General features: G+C 40.9%; 1 protein-coding gene across 4 annotated transcripts in view; it reads left to right on the forward strand.

Moving 5' to 3' along the window:
• Positions 1–13,083, forward strand: part of APP (amyloid beta precursor protein) — a 143,100-nt gene that overhangs the window by 123,723 nt on the left and 6,294 nt on the right. For 2 of the 4 annotated variants that reach the window (XM_035114851.2, XM_035114849.2), the window contains 3 exons: positions 870–1,091; positions 6,579–6,632; positions 11,536–11,636. In XM_035114851.2, the coding sequence (XP_034970742.1) occupies positions 870–1,091; positions 6,579–6,632; positions 11,536–11,636 (377 nt within the window). The remainder of the gene's footprint in view (positions 1–869; positions 1,092–6,578; positions 6,633–11,535; positions 11,637–13,083) is intronic. The other 2 variants (XM_035114850.2, XM_035114852.2) reach the window with 1 other exon arrangement.

Below are 13,083 nucleotides of genomic sequence, written 5' to 3' on the forward strand. Positions count from 1 at the left end.
TCTTAAAGGTGAGGATGTTTTGGTTTTTTAATCCACCAATAAACTGGCGCTAATGAATGGATTTTATACTTTCATGTTGTAATTGGTAGCCTGCACTCACTGGAAGTGGGAATACCTGGAACTGACTGACATTATCAGTACAGGAGGTAGAAAATGTGCACACTGCTCCTGTCTACCAACAGGCATTGGCAAACTGCTACCAAACAAAATCGCAGGCCTCCCATTCTCAGATAACTTCGGAATAGCTTCTAGCAATTCAATCTAATGAATGCCTACTTAGAAGCAAACTCTGCTATGTTCAATGGGGCTTACTCCCTGGTAAATGTGTATAAGATTTCCTCCTTACCTGGGAATTCAGTGAGACGTACTGTTGGATAGGCAGACATGCATAGGGCTGCACTGTAAATTGCTGAATTTGAAGCAAAGGATCTTGCAGAGTCTCCCATTTGAAAATCATGTTGAAGTTGTAACATTTTTTTCAAAATAGAGATCTGCAAATAAGGGTGGAATTGGAGGAGTCTAGATCCGCCACCTACACAGTATGCTTCGCCCTGCTTTATCAAAAAAAATGGCTGCCTGTGGTGACTGGAGTCTCAGCAGAGCCAGTGGAATAGCCCTGTTTCCCTTCCCTCTTCTGCTCTGCAGCTTTACTGCAACAAACCACAAATATGTTCTTTGTCTTTCTCTCTTTCCCTCCCCACCTCCAAGGACGCTGTGGTCATCAGCCTCTATGTTTCTGTTTTGCAAACGAAGTTTAAAACCATTTCTACATTCTCCCAATTGTGAAAATTTGCCAGTTACGGTCAAGTGAGTGCTTAGAGTAGCCTGAAGTGTATTAATTGCTGGTTTCTCGTTTCTTTTTCCTCCAGATGAACTGCTTCAAAAAGTGCAAAACTACTCAGATGATATCTTGGCAAATATGATCAGTGAGCCCAGAATCAGCTATGGAAATGATGCCCTCATGCCTTCCTTGACAGAGACTAAAACAACAGTGGAACTCCTTCCAGTCGATGGGGAAATCAGCCTAGATGACTTTCAGCCATGGCACCCCTTTGCAGTCGATTCAGTCCCAGCCAACACTGAAAATGAAGGTAATGTAAGATGACTTAAGAGTTTCTTGGATGGAGATGGTGTGGGATTGTAGCTGGATGTATTATGAGAAGGTCTTGGCCTCTCTGACGAAAGCAAAGAATGGTTCATTCTGAATGGTGAAAGGTCTGCCAGAAGCACTTGCCTTTATTTTATTTTTGGTAGACTGCAAATGCATTGAGATTCAGAAGTTCACGTACTGCCTTGAAACAGAGAAGCTGTCAAAATTTAAGTGAGATGTCTGCCCCCACTAAAAAATTAATGTGCCGAACTTGTAGGAACTGGAAGCAAGTCAAAATAATAATGTCTAATTAAAAGGGGTGCTTTGAGCTGTTAATGAGTGAGAGCTACTGCCTTGGAGACTCTGCGGAAGTAGAATGGTGGGAATATGTTACATCTAACGAGGTCATTATCAGTAGTCTTATTTCAAAACTACTGCTCTTAAAGATTCTTTGATAAGTGATCAATATGATTATATTCCTCCAAAGATTCCCCCCCCCCAAAAAAAAAATAGCTGGGAAAGCATTGTGGCCTTTGTGGAACTTGCCATATGTAGTTTCCTCTGTGTGAAGTAATAGGTAAAGTTGATAAATGGATAAACTTAATAATAATTTTCTGGAAAGTCAGCTTTAATTTGGTTCCAGCCATATCAGAATCTTTTTTTAAAAGGCAGTCTTGTTTTTAATTGCCAAAAGGAATTCATCGAAGTAAAATGTGTACATCAGAAAGATCTGCAAGATTAATGTGGGGAAAATGTGTTAACTTATTATTCCCCCAAGTCTTTTTATTATCCCCCAAAGCAACATATATCAGAATATATGGCACTATACAGTGGTACCTCTGGTTGCGAACGGGATCTGTTCTGGAGGCCCATTCACAACATGAAAAGGTCGCATCCTGAAGCGCCGCTTATGCGCATGACGCAAATCGGTGCTTCTGCACATGCGCAAAGCGCAGTTTAGCATTTCTGTGCATGTGCACACGCCAAACCCGGAAGTAACCCGTGCCGGGACTTCCAGGTTCAGTGCGTCCGTAACCTGAAAAGACGTAACCCACAGCGGACATAACATGAGGTATGACTGTATTTTGATTGTTTTGTTGCTAGTGAGACTCACAGGTAACTTCTGGATTAATGATGGCATTAATAGGTGGTTGATGATTGCCTTACTGTGACATTTAAAAAGTTCATATGTACTTCCTTTATGTATTATAAAGCACGCAAAAATGACATCAGTTACAAAAATTTGCCACTTCTTGAAAATTGTGATACTGTACAGTGTAGAAAGGAAGTGAAATGATTTATGCTAGTGTGAACTTTCCCTCCCTCCCTTCTCCCTGTACCCCCCCCCCAAAAAAAAATCTGCTCAGTTGCACAAGTAGAAGTCCTTGTGCAAACGGGGCGACTTTGCTGGATACAGCTCAACACTATACAACAATAAAAAAATAAAAAGTGGCACAGTCAGTTGGGAGATTCTCCTGCAGAACAACCAGTGAAAATAGGCATTGTGCGACAGATCAACTGTGCAATGAGAAACTCCCATTTATTTTATTGTGGATTGTGCTAAATTTGTGAGTTATATTCATTTTAACAGACTTTAGGGGACATACTGGCAAACCTGGGTACATAAACTTGATATTAGAAACCTGTGGCTTCACATTGCATTTGCCTGGTAGAGATCAGTAGGAAAAATAGCTCCCCACCCCCACTTAAAGAATATTTAAGAGATGTGGATCGGATCCAATAACTTTCTAGCTTAGAGGGCCCTTTTCTTCCTCTGCTTTCCCGACAGCTGCCCCTGTTTTACCTTTCCACTTCATTGGTGTGCATTCAGCAGTGCTACATTTTGAGAGGTTACCTTTGCAGATTCAAGAGAAAACCTTTGTTATGGTTCTCTTAATGCAATACACAAATGTGGTTTTGCTGCCTGAATAAATAAGTGTCATAAATGCAGAACTTGCAGCTACTTCACTGTTTTGTTTTGTTTTCAGAGGTACACATTAAGATGCTTTAAGTGAACACCAAACTAAAAATGTGAAGTTCGAATGCAACTAACATATGCTTGCAGGAATAGTATTGTATAGAGTATCCCTGAGTGCCAGTGCAGTATATTAGATGCCAGACTAGAACCTGGGATACCCACTCATCCATGAAACTCACCGGCTGACCTTGGGCCAGTCACTGCCTCTCAGGGTTTTTATGAGGATAAAATGGGGGAAGATGAGTTATGTATGCCACCTTGAGCTTCTTGGAGGAAAGGTGCAATAAAATTGCAATTAGTCAGTCTATAAGAAAACATAGATGCAGTCACCAAGGGCTGGTTGGCTGCACTATAAGGCAACCTGGCGTTTGACTCTGTGCTGTTTATGAAATAGCCTTTACTGCATTCTACTAATGGAAGCTTAGCATTCCTTCTGCATTTCTGGCTCCTGCATATGTCGGTTTGAGAGACAGTGTCTTCTCCTCTAGCATGGAAAAGGGACAAGTAGTATCATGTTTTCTCATTAGGCAGCTGTGGGGTGTTGTGCTTGGATTGAATGAGTGTGTGATAGGTTCATTGGTAAGTCCATCTGCTACCACAAACATAAATCACTGGTAAGCATGTTGTGACGGGGTGAGGAAATCCATGCAGATTGTCATATTCATGTCAGAGGGTTGTAGCTTTTCAGGGGGATCGTTATTTTAGAAAATCTAGTTACAATACCTAGCATGCAAAGATCTGTGTTGGCAATACCTTTTGTACTTGGATATGCTCGTTGGATAAGTGGCGTTCCTTTCAATATGGTGGTGGTGATATTTGTTTTAAAATATGATTCTTCCATGCGTTGTTGTGTTCCCCCCCCCCAATTTGGTGTATTTATTTGAATGAATATGCAATGCCTAAACTGGATAACAACCTGCTTTTAAAAATAATGTTTAAGAAACTTACCAAAATTAATTTCAAAAACTTTACTCAGTGTCTAGTTCGAAATACAGTCAGGAAAAAATCCAGGAAAGAGAGATTCAGTAGTAAGATGCAGCCAACAGTGAGAATCCCTATTACAATATCTTGGCTCATAGATGGTGTACAGAAGGTATTGCTGGCAAAGTTATGGTTGACGTTCAGATACGCTCAGACTCATGGCTTTCTGCATCAGCAGCTAGAGTCCTGCATTCTGTCATCTGTCGGTATTTATATTCCAATTTCTGGAGACATTCAAGTGAAGTTTTGTACCATATTAGAGAGCGATGTGCTTCTGCAGAATTGGTCTCTTCCATTTGTCCCGCAATTCCTCGAAGCTTGTTTCAGGAAAGAGGCAGGAATTGAGCTTACACCACTGCAGCCATGTACTGTTCGCCCACCAAGCAGAATGCAGCTGAGGAACCAAGTACATAGGGTGGCTTGATAGGTTATTGATAACCCTCCCATTTCTGCAGTCCCAGGCAGGTGGCAAAACCAGGAGACTGAGCCACCTTTTGACAGCTGACAGATGTGGCTGTTGGCTAACAAGTGGGTGGGTCAATTGGTAAGCAACATGTCAATTTTGTCGGCTAATTTCTTCTAGCAGAAACCAAAAGCATCAAACCACAGCTGCATGATCCTTCTCCCTCCCCCTTTTACAACTGAACAAATTCAGTGTGTAGGGGGTGCCAAGTTGCATTTTTCAGGGGTGAGCAGAGTGCACATTATATATATATATATATATATATATATATATATATATATATATATATATATATATTCTTCCAATCCTTGCAAGAAGTACAACGCCAGCAACTCTTAAAGATATACAACTGTTAATAATCTCATGAATGAGATTATTCAATCTCTATTCAATGTTTTACAATGTTTTAAAGAAATGTATAAGTATTTATGGTGCCCGTCAGAAGAGATAAGAACGCATGATACATTGTAGCACTTTATTATCGGACTTGATGATAGGTTCCTGGGAGGGGCAGGTGACAAGTGAGGTCCGGGCTGTATTGATGCTCTGGCAGGAGTTCCAGGTAGCTGCCACCTTGCTTTGCTTCCTTTGTTTCGGTAAGCAGCAGCAATGCTTCAGCCAGGACACAAAGCTTCCTGAATACTGCAAAAACACTTCAGAATAAGGAAATGGCAGCTTCTGTGAGGCGCTGCCACTGCCCAAAACTTTTGACAGACAAAAGAAAAAGAAAACTCCTCAACATAAAACACCTTTGCACTACAGTGAAGGATCTAATAGTAGAGCGGTTCGTAAAATAAGAAGAAGAAAACTTTGCCATTGCCGCCAGCAGATTATTGAAGGCCTTGGGGTAGTGGTGTTGCCCATTCTTGGAAGCTCTTGCCACACAATATCCTCATCACATTCTACAAAGCCCCACAAAGATTAGAAGTGTTCCACCAAGACAAGGTTGGAATTAATAAAGTAAACACACAGCTCCCGGTAGGTGACACAAGTAGGTGAGCCAAGCCACAGACTACAAGGCAAACATATTACAAAGATATGCACTTAATATTAAAGAATCAAGCATTTCTACAATTCAGAAGTCCTTTTCATCTCCTTTTTAAAGACACAAAATGCTGTGACTATATAAGAGATAAATGTCTATCCCCCGAGTTTCCCTCAGTTACCAGACTGCCACATAACTTGCCTTTAAAGTTATGGTGTTCAGTGGTGTTTAAAATGTAACCATTCTTCTAAAGGAGAAGGGGAAGGACGGGGTTAAGAGATGAGAAGCAGCCGTTTTTGCGTGATATTTATGTTACAGAGTTCTAAGCAAAAGGTAGGTGGAGTTTTCAAGGACTGAAGAAGGCTTTCTTCTTCTCCAGTACAGTGGTACCTCGGTTTATGAACACAATTGGTTCCGGAAGTCTGTTCATAAACTGAAGCGTTCATAAACTGAAGCGAACTTTCCCATTGAAAGTAATGGAAAGTGGATTAATCCGTTCCAGACGGTCCGCAGAGTAACCGTTCATAAATTGAAGCGAACTTTTCCATTGAAAGTAATGGAAAGTGGATTAATCCGTTCCAGACGGGTCCGCAAAGTACTTAAACTGAAGCGTTCATAAACTGAAACATGGGTGTAATTGGTTTCGGAAGTCTGTTCATAAACTGAAGCGTTCATAAACTGAAGCGAACTTTCCCATTAAAAGTAATGGAAAGTGAATTAATCCGTTCCAGATGGGTCTGTGGCGTTCATAAACTGAAAATTCATAAACCGAGGTGTTCATAAACCGAGGTTCCACTGTAAATGGAGAACATTAGACTCTGTCTGTGGTTTGTGATATGTAAAGTAACCAGAAATGGATGGATGTGGCGGTTCCTGTCCCTTTCCTTTTGTTTCCAGGATTAATTTAAAGCAGATCTTTTCCAACTGTTGGCTTTTGTTACTTTGTTTACGGCATATAACTTTCCTGCACTGTCCCAGGCAAAACCAAAGGCAACTTATTTTGGAAGCTTTTGTTTATTTTTATTTTTTTATTTGCTCTTTTTCTTTCCTGTTTGTTTATTTCTTGGCTGCACGTGCCCAGTTGAGCCAGTTGATGCCCGCCCAGCTGCAGACAGAGGACTCACCACACGACCAGGTATATAATTTGCATGGCTGTTACCTAACCTGTGTTTGCCCTGCATGCTCATCTTTGGATTCAGCTGAATGGATCACTTTTTCTTTGTAATACTCCTCCGCTGAGCTCCTGCGTCTTCTCATAGACCTGATTTAGAACTCAGTAACTTCCTGCCAACTCTTGAATGAGGTCATCTTGCTGAAACATGTCTGCCTGACCCATAAAATAATCATTTGTTCCAAGAATATGCTGGATTTAAAAGAGAAGCAGTTAGATGATTTGTGAACTCCTTTCCCCATTTATATATATTTTCCTCGTAACTTGAACATCAGGCAGTGCCGTGGGGGCATTCAAAATGTGTGTGTGTGTTGTGTGATATATCTTACTGCATGAAAAATAAATACTTTGTTTTGGAAAATGAAAATGTTAAAGTCTTAAAAGATATGAGCTCTAGGGAATGAATATGAACCAGGCAATGATTACTTTTCATGGTGGGGGCTTCAGAATGGTGGCTGGGGGGGGGGAGCCCAATGACTTCTAACAAAGATAATGAATGCATTCTCCTTCAGAAGTGCTTTAACAATGTCTAAAGAGGTTACTAGATATAAACATTACAGTAACCTTGCTGGCTGGTAGAAAGGCAAGAATCTGTAATGCCCCAATCTAGTGTGCATATTCAGAGTGCATATGATAGCTATTCTCATCAGCAAGCCTAGTTTGCACATAACACTAAGCCCAAGCCATAGCTTAGCAAGATCAAGCAAGCAAATAACCAAGGTTTGTTCATGGCTTGTTTGGGGGAGAATAACCCTGAGTCCAGGCTTGACCATAATGCTAAACTAGATCGTGGCTGAGATCTGGGTAGTATGGCACATGCAAGACCTGTTTTTTATCTGTGTTCCCACATGATTGCTTGTTCTTGCTAAAGCACGATTTGGCTTGTCCATGCAAATGACGCCTCAGAATGCCTAAGTGGTGGTAAAGAGTTAGGGTCTCCCCCTTTATTCTTGTGAGTAATGGAGACTGTAATCTACACTAGTGAGTGTGCCTAGGGAATTAGTGGGTGGTAGATATTCTGTACCACATAACATAGGGTGCAGAAGAGTTTCTTTTGTATTGAACTAATGCTAGAACAGCACATTCACTCACAAGACGCTATGAAATGGCAAGTTCAATTATATGTACCGTGCCTTTCCCCAGACATCTGTACAGAATCACATTTTGTTTTGTTGTTGTTGGGACCATAAGCAAAAGAAATGTCACCAGTTGTTTCCCCAGACTTTGGAAGCAACAACAAATTAATATACAATGCTAAAGTCTAAATAAGCACACTCCAAAGATTAGCCTCCATCTGCCAAAAGGGCAATCAATTTGCAGCTCTCTGCTCAGTGTTTTCTCTCATTACTTGTGCAATGACACATCATATTTCTGGTTTGTAGCTCCCTGTCACCTGTACTGCACCGGAGTGCTCAGAAGGGCTTCATTAAATATAATGGCATCCTTAGGAGACAGCGAATCTCTGTCTACTCAGTTGTCTGGTTACATGACTTGCCAGGCCTTCCTTTTATCACAAAGACCAACTCTGGCTTATCTCCAAAATTACATCACTCTAGAACAAAAGTAGTTTATTGGCCTTTCTAAATAGAACCTAATAAATCATAGAATGCCTGAGCTACTTGCCTATTCAATTGACACCACACACGTGGAAAAATATGTGATGTTACTATTGCCTATCTAAAATGCAGCTTAGAGATTACGCTTTTGCATCTGCACCCACTTCTTGCCTTCAGTCATCATCACATATGTCAAAGGAATCTATTCTTGTCTCTCTCTTTCCTCAAAGTTTTGTGTGCGAAGAAATAGAACGTTATGACATAGCATCCATACAGTAACATTTCATCTGTCTAGCAGGAAGAAATGCCTTTCCTTGTAGATGATAGTTGGCTGTTTTGATACTGTGTTTTCCTTCCAAAGGTCTCGTGTACGTTATGAATTTTAACTTATTACTTTTTGTCCTGCAAACCAGTGCTAAGAAAATGTATGCTTGCAAGCACATTACAGTTCAGTGACCTTGTAGTAATCCTTAAGGTGGCCCGATACTATAAAGAGGAGAGGTCTCCTGCACCTTAACAAAGGAATTTCAGCTGGTATAGGTTACATGACCAGCTACACCTGCTGAAATCCCCCTTAATAGGAAGGAAAAGCAGTATGTGGTTGATGTGTCAACATAAGGACATTTTCCAGCTTCTGTTTCAAGGGAAACCTCCATTGGAGCCATAGGGGCTTCCCTTGAAATGTAAACAGTTTGAGAGGGAGATGTGTGAGGATCATTGCAAGCAAGGTGGGAAAAGAGTTCAACTTCCCTAACCCGTTGTCCAGAGACTGCTGATAACAAAAAATGCCATGTGATTAATGCTTTATCATTTGGTGTGCTAGTTACACAGGAAGTACACTTGTAGAAGCAAGAAGCCCTCTAATATAGTGGTCCAAATCACTCTGATGCAGTGTCCCAAGGGTTAGATCTGTGTGCTTCAAAGTTAATCTGTAGCATCTGGATCTCACTGTGCAGCTACGCAGTTAGAGTTAAATAATTCAGCAAATAAATTCTTCCTGGTGTTAAAACCAGTGGGTTCCTCACGCAAGTATAAAACGGAAAGTGTGATATTTTGCAGGTTTGCCATCCTTTTCACATTCTGAAATAAAAGTGCTAGGTTATGAAAGCATGTTAGGGCATAGCTAGTTTCCATGAAGAGTTTGCGTGACATATGTTTAGCAATTGTACTGATTTATACCAAAGAGAGAAATAGGCCATGTGTGTGTTTTTCTGCCCTCCTGGGATTTGTCCAAACCTTCATTTATAGAAGTTGGCAGGTTTCCATAATTCACAGTAGCATGCCAGTAGCAAGATGCCTGCATATTTGGCTACCATTTTATAACTTAAGTCTGAAGCACTTTATGCGCAAACAACATACGGCATTCCAGTGCCTGGAATGATTAATTGCTTTTTGCGAGATACCCGCATAACAAGCTGCCTGTGTGACAAACCCATGGTATGCCTTATGGAAAGAGACCTAAGAGATTGCATTTGAGAGAGTGGAATTAAAATTTCAGAGATTTCATAAGAATCTTCCTGAAATTTTTAGCTTCCAAATTTTGTTTGGAAGCTCTGCTGTTTACAGTCTCAAGGATGTACACTTTTCCAGAAAGAGTTGTACTCTTAAATCATACAAGCTTTTCTTAGAAAAAAAAGTAGTCCTAGATGCACTATTGTATTACATATAGCTAAAACGTTCAGGAAGGTGAACATATACACACTTCAGCCAATTTCCAGTACTGTTATCAAATATGCCATTTTTACAGCACAACTTCCTTGATAATCTGTGCGGCAAAAACTATTTTTCAATGATCTTGTATTATTTGTTACAACTCAAAGGAGAATATTTACAACAATTCAACAGGATGTTTGGTTCAATTGACTAATAGGGTGTCCCTAAACCTGTGAATGTCCAGAGACTGGCAACAATCTGCCAGGAATTATATTAGTATTAGTAGCCTGTGCTATTAATAACTACAGCTGGCAATTTTCAGATGCAGAAATTCTAGGCTAGATGAATTGCAGGTCTCATCCCAGTATGGTTGCTGTTTTGCCATTTACTTAGATAGTTTTGAGTGGGTATCTACATTTTAGAAGTGAAAGGCAATATGCGTTGTCTTTCTATTAAGGAAACAGCCTTTGGCTGACTTGTGCAAGTGTACCTGAGATAATGTGACCATTTTTTTTAAAAAAAAATATGAACTGCTTGCATATCTGCAACTTTAGTGTGTATGCCACAAATACAGCTACAACAAAGGCAGGTTCTCAAACTCCACAAGCTGTGGGTGTGGATCTGACCCTGACACACCCCGTTACTGTCCTGTATTTAGAAATGGGGCGGCCACAACTTTGTGCAGCAAGCATTTCTGCCATCACACTTAGCCTAGTAGGTGGAACCCTCTGTTTCCTTCTCCTTTGGCGCCTCCTAGATCTAGGTGACGGCTCCTGAGAGGCAGCTGGGACTGAAGGAACATCCCCTTTGGGGAAGGCCGAGGGCGGGAGGCAGTTCAATAGGCACCATGGCAGTGTCAGAGGGCTTTCAGATCTCATCACAGACATGGATAAAACAGCAGAGATCTTCACTATCTGGCTTCCCCAGTCTTGGCAGAGACCGCCACATCCCATTGGGTTCAGCTGCATTTTCCTCACTCAGCCAGCCCATCATAAATGTCTCCTTTGTTGCAAACCACCCTCCCCCTATTTGTGCTTTACTTGCACATAAGGCATAAGCCTGTGAAGTGGGGCTGTGCCCTAGCCCCACTCTTGGCATCAGATCATCTTCTTTCAACAACTCAGTTGCTGCAGCTCATGAGTAGGGTCTTTAGGCACCTTGGACCCCTAATTGTACGGAGCCCCTGCATGTGAGCAGGAGCTCGCATGTTGGGCTTCCTTTGCAGACAACTACACAACATGCAGTTGTTGAAAGGAGGCCCGATGGTGGGACAGGACTGGAGGTGCAGCCCTGCCCCACATCTATATGCTTCTGCCCTGTGCGGAAGTAGCACACGAACAAGGCTGTGAAACAATCGCCATGCTTTGTTCTTTAAAGAATCTCTTTCCCCCTTGGCTACCAATGAAAGTGCATTGCTTGTCTCTCAGTAAGTAGAAGGAAAATAGCTATTGCTTGGTTTTGTTCTTGCTCCCCACCCCCACCCCTTTTTTAAAAGTAGTGTCTTCTTCCATTATCTTACCATGCACACTTTCATCAGAGGCTTCTTCATATGTGTGTCTTGCACTCATGATTGTTGGCAGCAGTGGTGGAGGGTATACATAGAGCTAGTCAAAAACTGGCACTTGTTTCTCTCTCTCTCTCTCTCTGGCCTGATATAGGCTCTGGATTAACCAATGTCAAAACAGAAGAGACTGCAGAGCTAAAGATGGATGCAGAGTACAGACAGGATTCAGGATATGAAGTACATCATCAGAAACTGGTGAGTGCGCCCTCTTTCCTTAAACTGGATCCTGCTCTTTTCTCCTTAAGACTAGTTTTATTTTATGTTACACTAACTTTGTTCATGAAAATAGCTTGGGGATGTTTCCAATTTCTGTGACTATTGAAATCCTTGTCTTCAGAACTCATAAGATCTTTCATTCACCAATAGTGAAATCCTGTACATATTCTTTTAACACATTGGGCATCTGCTTATAAATAGCTGCAAATCAGGGGCCGTCACTCCTTTATATGTGACTGGGGCAAGGCCACATATAAAGGGACGGGTCTATTGTCATCATACCTAGTTTGGCTCTCCAAGACAGGGCTTGTCAATCTAAAGGTAAAATTTAGAAGACGGTTTGAGCCCTGTTACCGTACATCTCAAGAACTGAGCAAGAAGTGGAAAGAGGGGAGGGGAATGCCAGAAACACAAAAGAAAGCAGGAGGAAGGGGGGGGGATTCCCTAAAATCCTTTGTTAGGGAGCCAGAAGAAGAAAGCAAATGCTGCTGCTTTACTTCCTTAAATGGCAGTTCACAAGGATTTCCTTGTTCCACCTGCCCAGAACTGTTCCCCACATCCAGAGCTGTCCTTCCTTCCTTCCAGCTTCTCAGTATATTATAACAACCAAGGAAGCACTTTGATCATTACATTTTTAAAAAAACAAAAATTAAGCCTATTAATATTGGTTTAACTTTTTTGTTGGCACAAAATGAACTGATTTGACCTAAGCAATTTGAAACATTTCTTGTGTACCTGGAACTTGAACTAAAGCCAAATGTGAATCAACCCAGTATATATCTTGGTCATTCTCTGTGTCTGAAACGGCCTTCTTGTTTTCTTCAGGAATAAAGTGTACTGAAGTATTTGACTTCAGATACTGAAACTTGAAAGGTTTACTTTTTGGAATGTATTCTTGAAGCTAAACGGTGTTGAAACTTAAAAGTAGCTTGGGAATCGAATTTGCATTAGGGATAGATAATTGTTCTGTGGAAGAAGAAGAAGAAGAAGAAGAAGAAAGAAGAAGAAGAAGAAGAAGAAGAAGAAGAAGAAGAAGAAGAAGAAGAAGGAAGAAGAAGAAGAAGAAGAAGAAGAAGAAGAAGAAGAAGAAGAAGAAGAAGAAGAAGAAGAAGAAGAAGAAGAAGAAGAAGAAGAAGAAGAAGAAGAAGAAGAAGAAGAAGAAGAAGAAGAAGAAGAAGAAGAAGAAGAAGAAGAAGAAGAAGAAGAAGAAGAAGAAGAAGAAGAAGAAGAAGAAGAAGAAGAAGAAGAAGAAGAAGAAGAAGAAGAAGAAGAAGAAGAAGAAGAAGAAGAAGAAGAAGAAGAAGAAGAAGAAGAAGAAGAAGAAGAAGAAGAAGAAGAAGAAGAAGAAGAAGAAGAAGAAGAAGAAGAAGAAGAAGAAGAAGAAGAAGAAGAAGAAGAAGAAGAAGAAGAAGAAGAAGAAGAAGAA

Source organism: Zootoca vivipara, chromosome 4 (assembly GCF_963506605.1).
Source record: "Zootoca vivipara chromosome 4, rZooViv1.1, whole genome shotgun sequence".
NCBI classification, from domain to species: Eukaryota; Metazoa; Chordata; class Lepidosauria; order Squamata; family Lacertidae; genus Zootoca; species Zootoca vivipara.